The following is an 18529-nucleotide window of genomic DNA, read 5'->3' on the forward strand; positions in this document are numbered from 1 at the left end:
TTGTGATGGCCACTCCAATACCCTGACTTTGTTGTCCTTAAGCCATTTGCCACAACTTTGGAAGTTTGCTTGGGGTCACTGTCCATTTGGAAGATCCATTTGCGACCAAGCTTTAACTTGATGTCTTGAGATGTTGCTTCAATATATCCACATCATTGTCCATCCTCATGATGCCATCTATTTTGTGATGTGAACGTGTCCCTCATGCAGCAAAACACAACCCACAGCATGATGCTGCCAACCCCGTGCTTCACGGTTGGGATGGTGTTCTTTGGCTTGCAAAGCCTCCCTCTTTTTCCTCCAAACATAAAGATGGTTGTTATGGCCAAACAGTTCTATTTTTGTTTCATCAGACCACAGGACATTTCTCCAAAAAGTACGATCTTTGTCCCCATCAAGTTTTAATGACTCCAACCTAAGTGTATGTAAACTTTCAGGACTAGACCTGACCTGCATCACTGATTTTCTGCATGGTGTCTGCTTGTTGCTTTCTGTGAGCTGTGTTTCTCAGTTACACCGTTGTCTGAGTGGAATATTCTTATAGATGTGAACAGAAGCCAGAAAACATGTCATTATTTCATTATGTTCCCTTATTAAATGTTCAATACATATGTTTGTTTTTTTGTCTGCTTGTGTGCACTTTTATTTTGGATTTCCTGCTGGGCTTGACTAGATGTTGTTGAAAGTGGCCAAGATACTGAGGGGAAATCTATGCTCTGTTCTGTCGCAGCTTCAGTACCTCCCTCCCCCATGGGGAGACTGCAAGTCCACTCCCATCGACTCTGAGTTCTTCTCCACGTACAGCATCACAGCCTGCCGTATCGACTGCGAGACACGCTACCTGGTGGAGAACTGTAACTGCAGGATGGTCCACATGCCTGGTACTCACACACGTCTTGGCTTGACCATCACATAGTTCCTCAATGGAATATGATTAATAATGTTTTCTGTGTTGTTGTTGTCATTCATAGGAATATGTACAGTGGGGCAAAAAAGTATTTAGTAAGCCACCAATTGTGCAAGTTCTCCCACTTAAAAAGATGAGAGAGGCCTGTAATTTTCATCATAGGTACACTTCAAGCATGACAGACAAAATGAGAAACAAAATCCAGAAAATCCCATTGTAGGATATTTAATGAATTTATTTGCAAATGATGGTGGAAAATAAGTATTTGGTCACCTACAAACAAGCAAGATTTCTGTCTCTCACAGACCAGTAACTTCTTCTTTAAGAGGCTCCTCTGTCCTCCACTCGTTACCTGTATTAATGGCACCTGTTTGAACTTGTTATCAGTATAAAAGACACCTGTCCACAACCTCAAACAGTCACACTCCAAACTCCACTATGGCCAAGACCAAAGAGCTGTCAAAGGACACCAGAAACAAAATTGTAGACCTGCACCAGACTGGGAAGACTGAATCTGTAATAGGTTAGCAGCTTGGTTTGGAAAAATCAACTGTGGGAGCAATTGTTAGGAAATGGAAGACATACAAGACCACTGATAATCTCCCTCGATCTGGGGCTCCACGCAAGATCTCACCCCGTGGGGTCAAAATGATCACAAGAACAGTGAGCAAAAATCCCAGAACCACACGGGGGGACCTAGTGAATGACGTGCAGAGAGCTGGGACCAAAATAACAAAGCCTACCATCAGTAACACACTACGCCGCCAGGGACTCAAATCCTGCAGTGCCAGACGTGTCCCCCTGCTTAAGCCAGTACATGTCCAGGCCCGTCTGAAGTTTGCTAGAGAGCATTTGGTCCAGAAGAAGATTGGGAGAATGTCATATGGTCAGATGAAACCAAAATATAACTTTTTGGTAAAAACTCAACTCGTCGTGTTTGGAGGACAAAGAATGCTGAGTTGCATCCAAAGAACACCATACCTACTGTGAAGCATGGGGGTGGAAACATCATGCTTTGGGGCTGTTTTTCTGAAAAGTGACCAGGACGACTGATCCGTGTAAAGGAAAGAATGAATGGGGCCATGTATCGTGAGATTTAGAGTGAAAACCTCCTTCCATCAGCAAGGGCATTGAAGATGAAACGTGGCTGGGTCTTTCAGCATGACAATGATCCCAAACACACCGCCCGGGCAACAAAGGAGTGGCTTCGTAAGAAGCATTTCAAGGTCCTGGAGTGGCCTAGCCAGTCTCCAGATCTCAACCTGATGGAAAATCTTTGGAGGGAGTTGAAAGTCCGTGTTGCCCAGCAACAGCCCCAAAACATCACTGCTCTAGAGGAGATCTGCATGGAGGAATGGGCCAAAATACCAGCAACAGTGTGTGAAAACCTTGTGAAGACTTACAGAAAACGTTTGACCTCTGTCATTGCCAACAAAGTGTATATAACAAAGTATTGAGATAAACTGTTGTTATTGACCAAATACTTATTTTCCACCATAATTTGCAAATAAATTCATTCAAAATCCTACAATGTGATTTTCTGGATTTTGTTTCTCATTTTGTCTGTCATAGTTGAAGTGTACCTATGATGAAAATTACAGGCCTCTCTCATCTTTTTAAGTGGGAGAACTTGCACAATTGGTGGCTGACTAAATACCTTTTTGCCCCACTGTGGTTATGTTAACATTACATTTTTGTTTTGCCCTCTCTCTCTCTCTCTCTCTCTCTCTCTCTCTCTCTCTCTCTCTCTCTCCCGCTCTCTCTCTCTCGCTCTCTCTCTCTGACGTGTTGAATAGGGACCTCAACAGTATGCACACCAGAGCAGTACAAAGACTGTGCAGACCCAGCTTTAGGTAAGGCAGAAACAATGGTAATGACATAAGGATTAGGAATATGAACCAGTTATCACTGATCAGTAGATACACCAAACAATATTTTAGATGAGTACGAAAGCGTTTATACAATACAGCATTTTGAAATAAGGAACTGCTGAGCAGCAAAGGTTGTTTTTGCAGCTTCTTTTGAATTGTACTACCTTTTATCATGGGGCCTGTAGTGAATTGGGCCCAGGACTCCCATTCTATTGTCATCCCCCACAGACTTCTTGGTAGAGAAAGACAACGACTACTGTGTGTGTGAGACACCCTGCAGCATGACACGCTATGGCAAAGAGCTGTCCATGGTGAAAATACCCAGTAAAGCCTCTGCCAAATATCTGGCCAAGAAATTCAACAAAACTGAACAGTACATCGGGTAAGTATCTGGATAGTTACAGTGAGTTAACAACTTCAAATTAATTTAGTCTCAAATAGCCGCCTGTCCCTTTTAATAGTCAGCAATGGTACACATTTCAGCAAATAAATGACTGTTTCAAATAAACGCTGGGTCTAAATGAATTGTTTCCAATTTTACCATGAATTGTTTACTATTTTTAACGTGAGATTTGTTGCATTAAATAATTAAGTAATGACTCTGAAAAAATATGGCAATCATCTGTTTTTATTGCCATTAAGAAATTGACAGCCATTGGCTACTAACAGCTGAGAACTGCTAGCTAGCTGGCTAGCATAACAAAAACAGGAAATCATGCTCCAGTTGCGGATTACGCTCTAGTGGCAAAAGTAAGAACTGACGAAAATGCACAGTCAAAGAGGAGAATAATTATTCTGTCAAGGAAGTTTTATTTAATTTTAAAAGAGGTATACTTAGACAGAAGACATGTAACACAGTGCTTAAATGATAACATATTAGTGCAGGAAATAAAAAAATGTATTAAAATACTGGAAGTGGACTTAAACAATGAACTACAGTTGAAGTCGAAAGGCTACATACACTTAGGTTGGAGTCATTAAAACTTGTTTTTCAACCACTCCACAAACTATAGTTTTGGCAAGTCGGTTAGGACATCGACTTTGTGCATGACACAGGTCATTTTTCCAACAATTGTTTACAGACAGATTATTTCACTTACAACTCACTGTATCACAATTCCAGTGGGCCAGAAGTTTACATGCACTAAGTTGACTGTGCCTTCAATCAGCTTGGAAAATTTCAGAAAATGATATCATGGCTTTAGAAGCTTCTGATAGGCTAATTGACATGATTTGAGTCAATTGGAGGTGTACCTGTGGTTGTATTTCAAGGCCTACCTTCAAACTCAGTGCCTCTTTGCTTGACATCATGGGAAAATCACAACAAATCAGCCAAAACCTAAGAAGAAAAATTGTAGACCTCCACAAGTCTGGTTAATCATTGGGAGCAATTTCCAAACGCCTGAAGGTACCATGTTCCTCTGTACAAACAATAGTACGTAAGTTTAAACACCATGGGACCACGCAGCCGTCATACCATTCAGGAAGGAGACGCGTTCTGTCTCCTAGAGATGAACGTACTTTAGTGTGAAAAGTGCAAATCAATCCCAGAACAACAGCAATGGACCTTGTGAAAATGCTGGAGGAAACAGTAAAACAAGTCCTATATCGACATGACCTGATAGGCCGCTCAGCAAGGAAGAAGCCACTGCTCCAAAAATGCCATAACAAAGCCAGACTACGGTTTACAACTGCACATGGGGACAAAGATCGTACTTTTTGGAGAAATGCCCTGTGGAACAAAAATAGAACTGTTTGGCCATAATGACCATCGTTATGTTTGGAGGAAAAAGGGGGAGGCTTGCAAGCCGAAGAACAATATCCCAAACGTGAAGCACGGAGTTGGCAGCATCATGTTGTGGGGGTGCTTTGCTGCAGGAGGGACTGGTGCACTTCACAAAATAGATTGCATCATGAGGATGGACAATTATGTGGATATATTGAAGCAACATCTCAAGACATCAGTCAGGAAGTTAAAATGGGTCTTCCAAATGGTCAATGACCCCAAGCAAACTTCCAAAGTTGTGGCAAAATGGCTTAAGGACAACAAAGTCAGGGTATTGGAGTGGCCATCACAAAGCCCTGACCTCAGTCCTATAAAACATGTGTGGGCAGAGCTGAAAAAGCATGTGTGAGCAAGGAGGCCTACAAACCTGACTTAGTTACACCAGCTCTGTCAGGAGGAATGGGCCAAAATTCACTCAACTTATTGTGGAAAGCTTGTGGAAGGCTACCAAAAACGTTTGACCCAAGTTCAACAATTTAAAGGCAATGCTACCAAATACTAATTGAGTGTATGTAAACTTCTGACCCACTGGGAATGTGATGAAATAAATAAAAGCTGAAAGAAATCATTCTCTCTACTATTATTCTGAAATTTCACATTCTTAAAATAAAGTGGTGATCCTAACTGACCTAAGACAGTGAATTTTTACTAGGATTAAATGTCAGGAATTGTGAAAAACTGAGTTTAAATGTATTTAGTGTATGTTAACTTCTGATTTCAACTGTATGCAAATGAGCAAAAGCTGTGTACATTAAGGAAACAGAAGTCTCTATCTATTAAGCGCCTGTTGTGTTCAGTGATTTAAGCAAATAATCACCCGGGCTATTAATTGACGTTTTACGGTAAGTGACGTAACGATCAGAGGTTTGCATTTTGATTAAAATAAATCATAATAAGTATGATATTGGTCTCCACCGTTCACCTTTATTGTAAATTAATGCAAAATGTCTCAGAATTAGTAAATTAAATCAATCAATTGTATCTCTAAGATTGATGTACGTTATAAAGTAACACCTTTTCGATGTATTTGTTTTTGTCTCTAGAGAAAACTTACTAGTCCTGGACATCTTCTTTGAGGCATTGAATTATGAGAAGATTGAACAGAAGAAGGCGTATGAAATTGCAGGGTTGCTTGGTGAGCGATTGTTTCAAGTTTTCCCATCAGGTTCATGATCTGTTTTTACAGACTGAGAGGAAACGCCCTAGGCCTGAAGATCACATCCTCAGCAAGCACTACACGTTGTCCCATTGTGTGATCATGCCTGCTGGTCTAAACTCCTTTTGAGACTATTTTCTTTGAACCTGTAAGACTCGGTCGAATGCATTATTAGAATGTACTTGAAAAGAGCACTCAGTCAGGAGAGGCATATGAAAAGCAAAGTCTGGATGGACAGTTTCTGGTCTGAGTCTGACAGCTCTCCTCATCTTGCTGAGAGACAGAGCTTAAGTTAATGTTTCAGGAATCGTTTTGTGCACTGTGTTTTTAATTATTTTTATTTCACCTTTATTTAACCAGGTAGGCCAGTTGAGAACAAGTTCTCATTTACATCTGCGACCTGGCCAAGATAAAGCAAAGCAGAGCGACACAAACAACAACACAGAGTTACACATGGAATAAACAAACATACAGTCAATAACACAATATAAAAATCTATATATAGTGTGTGCAAATGATGTAAGATTAGAGAGGTTAGGCAATGAATAGGCCGTAGTGGCAAAGTAATTACAATTTAGCAATTAAACACTGGAGTGATAGATGTGCAGAAGATGAATGTGCAAGTAGAGATACTGAGGTGCAAAGGAGCAAAAAATGTTTTTAAAATAACAATATGGGGATGAGGTAGTTGGATGGGCTATTTAAAGATGGGCTATGTACAGGTGCAATGATCTGTGAGCTGCTCTGACGAATATGAAGCGAGGGCCAGCCAACGAGAGCATACAGGTCGCAGTGGTGGGTAGTATATGGGGCTTTGGTGACAAAACAGATGGCACTGTGATAGCCTGCATCCAATTTGCTGAGTAGAGTGTGGAGGCTATTTTGTTAATGACATCGCCGAAGGCAAGGATCGGTAGGATGGTCAGTTCTACGAGGGTATGTTTGACAGCATGAGTGAAGGATGCTTTGTTGCTGAATAGGAAGCCAATTCTAGATTTAATTTTGGATTGGAGATGCTTAATGTGAGTCTGGAAGGAGAGTTTACAGTCTAACCAGACACCTAGGTATTTGTAGTTGTCCACATATCAGAACCGTCCAGAGTAGTGATGCTGGATGGGCGGGCAGGTGCGAACAGAGATCGGTTGAAGAGCATGCATTTAGTTTCACTTGCATTTAAGAGCATTTGGAGGCCAAGGAAGGAGAGTTGTACGGCTTTGAAGCTCGTCTGGAGATTAGTTAACACAGTGTCCAAAGAAGGGCCAGAAGTATACAGAATGGTGTCGTCTGCATTAGAGAATCGCCAGCAGCAAGAGCGACATTATTGATATATACAGAGAAAAGAGTCAGCCCAAGAATTGAACCCTGTGGTACCCCCGTAGAGACTGCCAGAGGTCCGGACAACAGGCCCTTCAATTTGATAAGAATACAGTGATTGACAGAGTCGAAAGCCTTGGCCAGGTCGATGAATACAGCTGCACAGTATTGTCTTTTATCGATGGCGGTTATGATATCGTTTATAGGACCTTGAGCGTGGCTGAGGTGCACCCATGACCAGCTCGGAAACCAGATTGCATAGCGGCGAAGGTACGGTGGGATTCGAAATGGTCGGTGATCTGTTTGTTAACTTGACTTTCGAAGACCTTAGAAAGGCAGGATAGGATAGATATAGGTCTGTAACATTCTGTGTCTAGAGTGTCTCCCCCTTTGAAGAGGGGGATGACCGCAGCAGCTTTCCAATCTTTGGGGATCTCAGAAAGAGAGGTTGAACAGGCTAGTAATAGGGGTTGCATCAATTGCTGTGGGTAATTTTAGAAAGACAGGGTCCAGATTGTCTAGCCCAGCTGATTTGTAAGGGGTCCAGATTTTGCAACTCTTTCAGAACATCAGTTATCTGGATTTGTGTGAATGAGAAATGGGGGAGGTTTGGGCAAGTTGTTGTGGGGGGTGCAGGTCTGTTTACCGGGGTAGGGGTAGCCAGGTGGAAAGCATGGCCAGCCTTGGAAAAATGCTCAATTATCGTGGATTTATTGGTGGTGACAGTGTTTCCTAGCCTCAGTGCAGTGGGCAGCTGGGAGGAGGGGCTCTTATTTTCCATGGACTTTACAGTGTCCCATAACTTTTTGCAGCTTGTGCTACAGGATGAAAAATTATATTTGAAAAAGCTAGCCTTTGCTTTCCTAACTGCCTGTGTATATTGGTTCCTAATTTCCCTGAAAATTTGCATATCACAGGGACTATTCGATGCTAATGCAGTACACCACAGGATGTTTTTGTGCTGGTCAAGGGGAGTCAGGTCTGGAGTGAAACAAGGGCTATATCTGTTCCTGGTTCAAAATGTTTTGAATGGGGCATGCTTATTTAAGATGGTGAGGAAAGCACTTTTAAAGAATAACCAGGCATCCTCTACTGAAGGAATGAGGTCAATATCCTACCAGGATACGCGGGCCAGGTCGATTAGAAAGGCCTGCGCGCTGAAGTGTTTTAGGGAGTGTTTGATAGTGATGATGGGTTATTATTTGTCTGACTGTGGTATTGCCTGTTTATGTCTTTTCATCTGTCATCCTCTTTTCAGGTGACATTGGTGGGCAGATGGGTCTGTTCATTGGAGCCAGTGTTTTAACAATACTGGAAATATTTGACTACTTATATGAGGTAAAGTGGAGGCATTCACATTTGTTTAATCACTTAAAAGTATTCTCAAGTAGTAGAGTTGGGGTTATATGTTGAAAGTACACAATTCATTCATGATGATGAAGTATTTAAATGAAATCAAAAATACGAGAAACCCTTGTCCTAATGATGTTGTCTGTCTGTATGGTTTTAAGTGTTTTCAACTGTTTGCACTGTCTGGTTTGTTGTGATGTTAACTAGATACTCTTGTATTTAGGTATTTAAGGATAAAGTTTTGGGTTACTTCATGCGCAAGAAACGACCGCAGCGTTGTCCAAGCGACAATCTGGTAATTTGAGTCTCCCACAATGCACTGGTTTGTAGTTCTGCACTGCACTACAAACAAAGTAAAGCACTGTAATGTGTCAGAATCTCAAGCCTTTTTCATGACCAATCAATGACAGATGTGGAACGCAAATCAAAGTGAGCACTTTTTCTTTAGTTATATACAGTGCCTTCAGAAAGTATTCATACCCCTTGACTTATTCCATATTTTGTTGTGTTATAGCCTGAATTCAAAATGGACTAAATACATTTATTTTCATCAATCTACACACAATACCCCATAATGACAAAGTGAAAACAAGGGTTTTAAAAATGTATTATGTGACTTGTTAATCAAAACTTTACTCTTGAACTTATTTGGGCTTACCATAACAAAGGGGTTGAATACTTATTGACTGAAGACATTTCAGGTTTTCATTTTGTTTTCATTTGTAAAAATGTCTAAAAACATAATTCTACTTTGACATTGTGTGTTGTGTGTAGAACAGTGACAATAACATCTAAATGTAATCCATTTTAAATTTAGGCTGTGAAACAAAAAAATGTGGAACAACTCAAGGGGTGTGAATACTTTCTGAAGGCACTGTATATGCCCATAGTCTGGTTCCAAGGTAGTGAAAAAGCCCTGGGTTTCTGTTTCTGCATGAACTATCTGCATGCACGGTTGCTTCAATCTTGGAGTTTTTCCAGTAAACTGATGTGGTGGAAAAGGTTAGATAAAGATGTCCTGGCTCCCCTACTGAGATAACTGCAGCTGCATGTGCCAAGGAGGTATGTCTCCTACTGATATTTTTGTAAAACCTATAAACCAAATAATACATTTAAAAAACTCTAAGACTGAATGAATAGGAAGTCTTTAAAATACACTTCTGTTGTTACTTGGCTTTCAGCTCTTTTTGCATTATGTGTAAAATAGAAAGTCCAGTTGGATTCAGCCTACAGATTTGGACATGTTGACACTTGGATACAGTTTGACTTACAGTATCCTACAAAAAGCAGTTTAAACGGTCTATTGTAATTTAAACAGTCAAAAGGTATATAGTAATTTAAACAGTCGAAAAGGCAAGAGATGTTTGACAATGAATATCATAGATATGGTTCTGTATTTTTATTTGTTTGTTCAAATGGAAATAACAGGTTTATTCAGAGCATTCTACATGACAAAGAGGAGAGAGAAGTAAACAATTTCAACTGGATGTACCCTATGAGAGATCCGCTCCAGGCATAGAATAGTTTCTTTAGTATCACATTGTGTCAGCACTATCACTCTCAGCTTGATACTGGTAGAACCCATCATATCTGAACAGCTAAATCTGGACACATGGAGAGAAACACTTCTCCCAAACCTGTTTTCATGCCTGTTGACTTAACTGTTTCTTAGTGAATCAACAATACTATGCATGCCAGTCTCTCTTGGCTAAGAGTTAAGGAAATACACTTCATCACTTATTGCTTTAATAAGAAACATGAATGTGTTGGAAATTCAATTTTCTTTGCATAGTCAACTTACACAGAGCACTGATACACACACTTACAACGCCAGAACCCACCAGGGGTCTTTTCACAGTCCCCAGGTCCAGTACAAATTCAAGGAAACATACAGTATTATACAGAGCCATGATTGCATGGACCTCCCTTCCATCTCATATAGCGCAAATTAACATCAAACCTGGTTTAAAAAAAATCTAATAAAGAAACACATCACGGCACAAAGCCTCTCCCCCGTGTGACCTACTTTTTATGTGTATGTACTGACATGTATGTGTAACTGATAGATGCCCACACACACTACATGCAAATGTTTTTAAATATATGTAAATTGTAAAGTATGTTGTCTGTAATGTCTTTTTCGTTGTGTGTCGGAGCCCAGTAAGACTAGCTGTCGCCACTGGTGTCGGCTAATGGGGATCCTAGTAAAATCAAAACAGAGTAGAGCAGAAAAAATACCTTTGTGGCATCACAACAGTTTTTCCTCAGGCTTCAGCATTATAGATGCTTTTCATCAGCAGGAACCAACAATGTTATGTAACATACCCTGACTAGAGGCACATACTGCAACATGAAACAAGGACATGGAGCTTTAGGTGGATGTAATGCTGTTTTACTGTAACATTGTTTCTCCACCCATGTCATGTAATCATCCATTATTGGAGGCTTTCTTTGCATTGAAACATAATGATAAGCCATCTTTAATAGCTTTTACTGTCATGTTCCCCAATCCTCTTCTCCTTTACTTCCAACTCCATTCATCTCCTCTCCTCTCTAACCACCCAATAAATCAACCTAGATGAGATCAAGACAAGTGCTATATGAAAACAGTCAAATAAGTAATGCAGATGAATGTTAAACATAGTGGTATGATAGTTCTAAGACTACTGACTTTACATAGTACATTAGATGGCATGTAAGACGAATGGCGCCAATAGCAACCCTTCCATATCAAGATACAGTATATTAGTGATTTCTATTTCAATGAATGTCTACAATCTTTGAAACATTACAAAAAACATACATGGGCAGAGACTAAGAATGGTCTCTTGCTTTCTCAAATGTCTCTGATTTTCATTAAAATTAAATGGCTGAATGGAGGTAGCTCTCTGTAACATTTATGTATTGGTGTGCAGCATTCTTCTCTGTAACTAATCAATTACACAGGGCTGTAGCCTAGCCATTGTGCACAGACAGACTTGCTTGGTGGGGCCACTTGTTTACTTACTTATCAGCTCTGCATTGTATTTTAATTTCATTTCAGTCACCCTCATCTTTCTTTTCATCATGTCTATTCCAGGAGTTTCCAGAGAACCCAACCAGCCCTGGTGTCACGCCTAATCATGCCCCCAGGTAGCAAACCCCATTGATAATAGCTCCTCCCACCCATACTGTCCTTCCTTTTCAGACATTCTGGGAACCATTTCATACATCATTTCCATTCTGGTTAATGAGATGTTGGTTCACCTGAAACTGGTTTGGTGGGTGATTTTGTAGAGATGTTGGTTCACCTAAAGCTGGTTTGGTGGGTGATTTTGTAGAGATGTTGGTTCACCTAAAGCTGGTTTGGTGGGTGATTTTGTAGAGATGTTGGTTCACCTGAAGCTGGTTTGTTGGGTGATTTTGTAGAGATGTTGGTTCACCTGAAGCTGGTTTGGTGGGTGATTTTGTAGAGATGTTGGTTCACCTGAAGCTGGTTTGGTGGGTGATTTTGCAGAGATGTTGGTTCACCTGAAGCTGGTTTGGTGGGTGATTTTGCAGAGATGTTGGTTCACCTGAAGCTGGTTTGGTGGGTGATTTTGCAGAGATGTTGGTTCACCTGAAGCTGGTTTGGTGGGTGATTTTGCAGAGATGTAAAACATACTAGTAGTGATCACTTTATACATTTGTTTTTCCAACATTGCGTTAGGTTAATCTTCCTAAATACAATACAATGTATTTTCTGTGGAGTCTATTCTGAAATCAATGACTCTTAATGCCGTAAATAGGTTTGCTGTGTGGATTTTTCATTCTGAGATTATTATCGGTTTATTATAAACAATGAATTGTTTGGATTCTCCATCTGTTAAGACAATTTGGGACTCGGCTATAAGAAAATTAGCTTCTTTCTTATTGTTTTCACTGAATAATAAAGATGCTTTCCTTCCCTTAGGATAAAATGCAGTTTCCTGAGAAAAATATAAATGTGTATACATACATAATTTGTTGTAGATGGCACAACAAAAGCTGATCCGCAGGGGATCATCTACATATTGCTTCCCTGCAGCACCAAGGTCCATTTAAGCGGACCATTTTACTGGAATCTGTGTTCAATAACATCACTAGATGCATTCCTTTGTGATGCTATCACAGGTCTGCATGCAATGCAGTTTGCATCAAATTAAATGGTTCTTTGTCTGCTGAAATAGCTATCTACATCTACAGTATGGCTAATGCTTCTTTTGAACCCACATATCAGCAATATTAACTGAAACAGCCGCAGTTGCACTAAACGTATGCAGATATCATGTGGATGTCGATGAACATGTAGGAATCAAGATACTAACATAGAGACAAGGACTAAAAAACTGTTTTGTTTTCTCTTTCCCTTCTTCATCCATACCATACTCCTCTTCTCTTTCTTCTCTCTACCCATACCCTGAAACATAACTGACCTACTTTAAATGTCCCCTACACTACCAATTTAATGTTCACCCATTTGTATTGTATTATTTTGTCAATGTGTGTACTATGCTTTCAACCCTCTCCCTCTGTCTGATGTATCAATGATGGTTAACGTCATGTTATCTACATCTATTCTGTTTCCACTTGGTTCTGGTTATGTTAAATTGTCCCACTTTATTCCTATTTATGTCACATCCCCTCCTATTTTTACTGTGACCTGTGTGCCTCTCGATCTCCTCTTCTCCTCCCTCCCTCATCACCCCTCCCTTAATACGGTTGAACTCCTCTTCCCTCCCTCCCTTCCCTTGTCTTACAGAGCACCTGTGACACCCTCCGGAGTCACTCGGACAGTCTCGGATTCACGCCGAACATGTTACCTCGTCACCCGACTCTAGGCAACTTTGAGGAGTTTGCTTGTTGACGACATAAAGCAGGGGGGGGGGGGGGGGGCTCTTGGGATATTCGGGGTTTGACAGAAAACTGTGAAATAACATGTATTATTACAAACATGGTTAGTGTAGAGTAGTAGGATCTAGCGATTGCCTGAATAGAAATAGAACACTATCATAAGAATAAAACCATTTCCAAAGCAGAACTCAGGTGACGGACATATCAAGGCGTCGACGACACTATTTATTTGATGTTCCATTCATGTTGCATTCTATTAAACAGGGTGACATTAGTGTGTTTGAATTGGTTTTAATCAGCCTAGTAATGTATAAGACTAGTAATGTATAAGACTAGTAATGTATAAGACTTGTAATGTAGATGGAAAGGACTTCAGAGTGGTCTCAGTTCATGTCAACTTATTTAAACCATTGTAATATACTCAACAAAAATTTAAACGCAACATGCAGCAATTTCAAAGATTTTCCTGAGTTACAGTTCATAGGAAATCAGTCAATTGGAATATATGAATTAGGCCCTAATCTATGGATATCACATGACTGGGAATACAGATATGCACTTGTTGGTCACAGATACCTTTAAAAAGTTTAAAAGTTGGGGTGTAGATTAGGAAACCAGTCAGTATCTGGTGTGACCACCATTTGCCTCATGCAGCGCTAAACATTTCCTTCGCGTAGAGTTGATCAGGCTGTTGATTGTGGCCTGTGGAATGTTGTCCCACTCCTCTTGGCTGTGTGAAGTTGGTGGGAACTGGAACGCGCTGTCGTACACGTTGATTCAGAGCATCCCAAACATACTCAATGGGTAACATGTCTGGTACATGCCATGGATGAAATGGGAAATGTTCAGCTTCCAGGAACTGTGTACAGATCCTTGCAACATGGGGCCATGCATTACCATGCTGAAACATGAGTTGATGGAGGCGGATGAATGGCACGACAATGGGCCTTAGGATCTTGTCACTGCATCTCTGTGCATTCAAATTGCCATTGTGCTCGTTGTCCTTATGCCTGCCCATACCATAACCCCACCACCACCACCATGGGGCACTCTGCTCACAACGTCATCAGAAAACAGCTCACCCACACAACGCCATACACGTGGTCTGCGGTTGTGAGGCTGGTTGGATGTACAGCCAAATTCTCTGAAACAACGCTTATGGTAGAGAAATTAACATTCAGTTCTCTGGCAACAGCTCTGGTGAACATTCCAGTAGTCAGTATGCCAATTGCATGCTGCCTCAAAACTTGAGACATCTGTGGCATTGTGTTGTGTGACAAAACTGACCATTTTAGAGTGGCCTTTTATTGTCCCCAGCAGAAGATGCATCTGTGTAATGATCATGCTGTTTAGTCAGATAACTGATATGCTACACCTGTCAGGGGGATGGATTATCTTGGCAAAAGAGAAACGCTCACTAACAGGGATATAAACAAATTTGTGCACACAATTTGAGGGAAATAAGCTTTTTGTGTGTATGGAACATTTATTGGATATTTTATTTCAGCTCATGAAACTTGGGACCAACACTTTACATGATGCATTCATATTTTTGTTCAGTGTAGCAGTCAGTTCTGGTGTGCTGAATATCAAATTGAGAGGCTAGCCATGGTTAGCATGTGTAGCATCAGCATAGCCAGGTCCATTCATTAGTAGAATCAAGAGGGGTTTTAAAGACATATTCATGTTACCACTCTTTCATTTATAACTAATTGAGAGTAAGAGAATGCAGATTTCAGTGATGCCCACTCAACTATGATCACAATGCTCAAAGGAGAACAGCAGACCTAACTTGAACCCCCCAGTAATAGACAGTTCGCAGTAATTGTGCTGCCTTCGTACTCAAATGATTCTGTTCAGAGATTGATCCTATCACTGATTTGAAACTATAAACCATCAAGTAATGAAAGCCTCTCGCGTTAGGTCCCCGGAAGATAAACTATTGCAAGATAATTGAATGCAATTCTTTGTTTACAAGTGACATATTGGAAAGTAGAAAAAAAGTGTATGTTTTCACATATGAACAATCACAACTTTTCCATGAGATTTGGGGAAAATAGGAACATTTCCGTTGTTATATATAGTGCTCCACATACTTTCTATCTGCTTACTGCTGAAAAAATGTACATCAATGACAACATTTTCTTCTGTCGTGTTTTCCCATTTTTTCTGGGAAAAGAGTTGTCGTACTGACCGTACTGTCACTGGAAATGGACACTCTTCACAGGAGTCTGCTGTAACTCAGCCCCCCTCTTAATCACCACTTTCAATAGAATAGACAAACAAGCAAGATGATCCACCAAACGTAAAGTTAGTTTATGTGGGTGTTGTTCAATTTTGTTCCATGACCATGGCTTTTAACTGCTACAAAAACACTCATTAGCACAAGTCCCCTGTGATCGTAAACTATTCTCTATTGGAAACTAGTGGAGTACAAACATTGTCAAGGTGGTGTTCTAAATATTGATTCAAATGTGTAAATACCAGATCAAAATGCCCTTAAGAAATTCAATCTCGCTCATATGTTGATATGTTTATAGTATGTAAAAAAAAAAAAAGACAAAAAAATGTATCCATTACTGCTGTTGCACCATAAGGGAATTGGAGGACAAGGGAGCTGCAGACTTACCATACGAACACACAATGGCCTACCCCAAGAGTTGTCCATTAGTTTGTGTTGTTATCCAAGTGGACCTCAAGTGTCTTCCAGCTTCTATTTAATTTTAGGACTGGACACAAGAGTAGAATTTGTTAGATGCCAGAGGCAGTTTAATACAGTGCTTCAAAAACATACATGTCCCAGGTTCCCTACTTTATTCAGTTCAGTTGGTTTAAAACACTGAAATGCATTGTATAATTGCATTGTTATATACTATTGTTATTGGAATTCCAGTACATGTAATAAGACTAACTTAACAGTCAGTTTGTGATGTGTAAATTATCAAATATAATAAACTATATATTTAACCATCTTCCTATGTACATACTTTTTTTTTGTAAATCTTTTGTGTCTATTTTCTCTTATGCTACTGTTCATGTTGATCTTTGCATTAATTAGCTAACAACATAGTTTTTTTTATCTATGTGAAATTAGTTCTAGTCATGTTAAACTTTGTTATGTGGTCATTTTAGAGAAAAGACACCAGAACACTTCAAAGGGACATTCAAAGGGACATCTGTAGCGTTACCCTTTTTCCTATGGAAAATGTCTAATTCTAGAAGTTATATTTCTATGCTTTTGTCTGTTTATTAGATGACTGTTGATGAGAAGCACAAAGACCTTGAGATCAGCCTTGGTTCCTGAGCCAATTACCTCCCTCTCTGATCAAGACTGGCTACCTTATTGGCACATCTTATATCCAACTATGTATCCTGGGATAAGCCTTGTCTTGGGTGAGACTAGAACCAAGCCAAACATCACTCAGTAAGGGTCTCTTTTTTGTAGTTGTAAACTTTAAGATATGGTTAATCAGTGTTTTGTTATGAGCAATAAATGCATAGGTCCAAAAATAATGTAATTGTCAAATCAATGCTATTAACACTATTTTCAAGTCTGGTCACAGCTCCCCTACTAATGGAATTTGTGGATTTGGCATAAAGGAATTCATTTTTGTACTGGGTTACCACAACTGATGATGTGACATTGTCTTGGTGTTAACTGTGTGTCCCATTGTGGTCTGGTCTTTCATGACAATGTGGAGGTTAGTTATAAAACTCACCACCAAGGGGGTATCACCTGTCCTTCCTGAAAAAAATACAGTACGTACTTAACAGAAATCAGAATACATTGCAACTATTTGCTTATGCTTTGTAAGCATCAATCTAATTTACATTCAATTCATTATAAATCAGATTGAAAGTAAAACAGGTAGCAAATTTAAGGGGTTAAAGTTTTAGGAATACTTTGTACTACGTGCCATACTGTGTCCCATGCTAGAATCCTTATCTACCCCTGCCATAATGCCAATCAAAGAATAGCAGAGCAGAAGCAACACAATAGTCTGAAACAGAATATGGACATGGTCCTGTCAATACTGGTTGTGCTTATTGATTCAAGTCTTTTAATGGGTATTTTATAGCATTATAAATCACAGCCAAGTAGATGACAGTGTTGTATATTTATGTCAACTAATAGTCTAAAGACCTTCATTCTTGCAGCTTAATGATGTGTATTGTTATTGCACCTCACCTCTTTTCCTCCTTGCATGATCATTGTGTACTCCTCCTTGTGTATAACCAGCCGCCATGTTACTTTACTATTTTGTTGGGAGCGAGATGGTTAATATCCATGTTGTGTGGTAGGGTACTGTTCAATCTTTAGAATGAAAAAATCTTCATGAAAAACTAGGCTTAGGGTTGTGCAATATTCAGTGACCATGAAGTATTGAACATGGGGCTGAGAAGCCGGGATATGTTTCCTGACAACAACAAAAATATATATATTGTACGTACAGCATGTGGCCACTGGCTTGTAAGGAATGTTATACTTCTGTAAGACTGGATCTTACAGAGAGTAGATTATAGTATGTCTCGCACTGTTGGAGGCCTACAGACAGCTGTGGAACTGAACTAGGATCAACTGGCACTATGTACTGTATGTATATGATACTTCCACCATGTGATTGACCTTAAATATCCATTAAATAATGAATACCCTCTCCTAACCAAGTGTAACATTCTCAATCTTACGTGAAACATCACGTGCAGACATTTCTGGAAATGTAATCAGCATTGTTTGGTCTTCTATGCATCATCATTCATGTAATTACATGTAGATCATGTAACACCATCTTTATCTACCCTTAAACAATCAATCAATCAAATGTATTTATAAAGCCCTTCTTACATCAACTGATGTCACAAAGTGCTGTACAGAAACCCAGCCTAAAACCCCAAACAGCAAGCAATGCAGGTGTAGAAGCACAGTGGCTAGGAAAAACTCCCTAGAAAGGCCAGAACCTAGGAAGAAACCTAGAGAGGAACCAGGCTATAAGGGGTGGCCAGTCCTCTTCTGGCTGTGCCAGGTGGAGATTATAACAGAACATGGCCAAGATGTTTAAATGTTTATAGATGACCAGCAGGGCCACTATAATACTAATCACAGTGGTTGTCGAGGGTGCAACAGATCAGCACCTCAGGAGTAAATGTCAGTTGGCTTTTGATAGCCGATCATTCAGAGCATCTCTACCGCTCCTACTATAGAGAGTTGAAAACAGTAGGTCTGGGACAGGTAGCACGACCGGTGAACAGGTCAGGGTTCCATAGCCGCAGGCAGAACAGTTGAAACTGGAGCA

At 40.0% G+C, this 18529-nt stretch overlaps 1 protein-coding gene across 3 annotated transcripts in view; it reads left to right on the forward strand.

Moving 5' to 3' along the window:
• Positions 1-16842, forward strand: part of LOC139386671 (acid-sensing ion channel 1C-like) — a 30044-nt gene extending 13202 nt beyond the window's left edge. Inside the window, exons 4-11 of one of the 3 annotated variants that reach the window (XM_071132453.1) lie at positions 731-881; positions 2704-2760; positions 3007-3160; positions 5608-5699; positions 8293-8372; positions 8608-8679; positions 11464-11516; positions 13144-13305. In XM_071132453.1, coding sequence (XP_070988554.1) covers positions 731-881; positions 2704-2760; positions 3007-3160; positions 5608-5699; positions 8293-8372; positions 8608-8679; positions 11464-11516; positions 13144-13222 — 738 coding nt within the window. In that variant the 3' untranslated portion in view covers positions 13223-13305. Of the gene's footprint in view, positions 1-730; positions 882-2703; positions 2761-3006; positions 3161-5607; positions 5700-8292; positions 8373-8607; positions 8680-11463; positions 11517-13143; positions 13306-16488 lie in introns of those variants that run through there. The other 2 variants (XM_071132455.1, XM_071132454.1) reach the window with 2 other exon arrangements.
• The last annotated feature ends 1687 nt before the right edge of the window (positions 16843-18529 follow it).

Source organism: Oncorhynchus clarkii, chromosome 28 (assembly GCF_045791955.1).
Source record: "Oncorhynchus clarkii lewisi isolate Uvic-CL-2024 chromosome 28, UVic_Ocla_1.0, whole genome shotgun sequence".
NCBI lineage: Eukaryota > Metazoa > Chordata > Actinopteri > Salmoniformes > Salmonidae > Oncorhynchus > Oncorhynchus clarkii.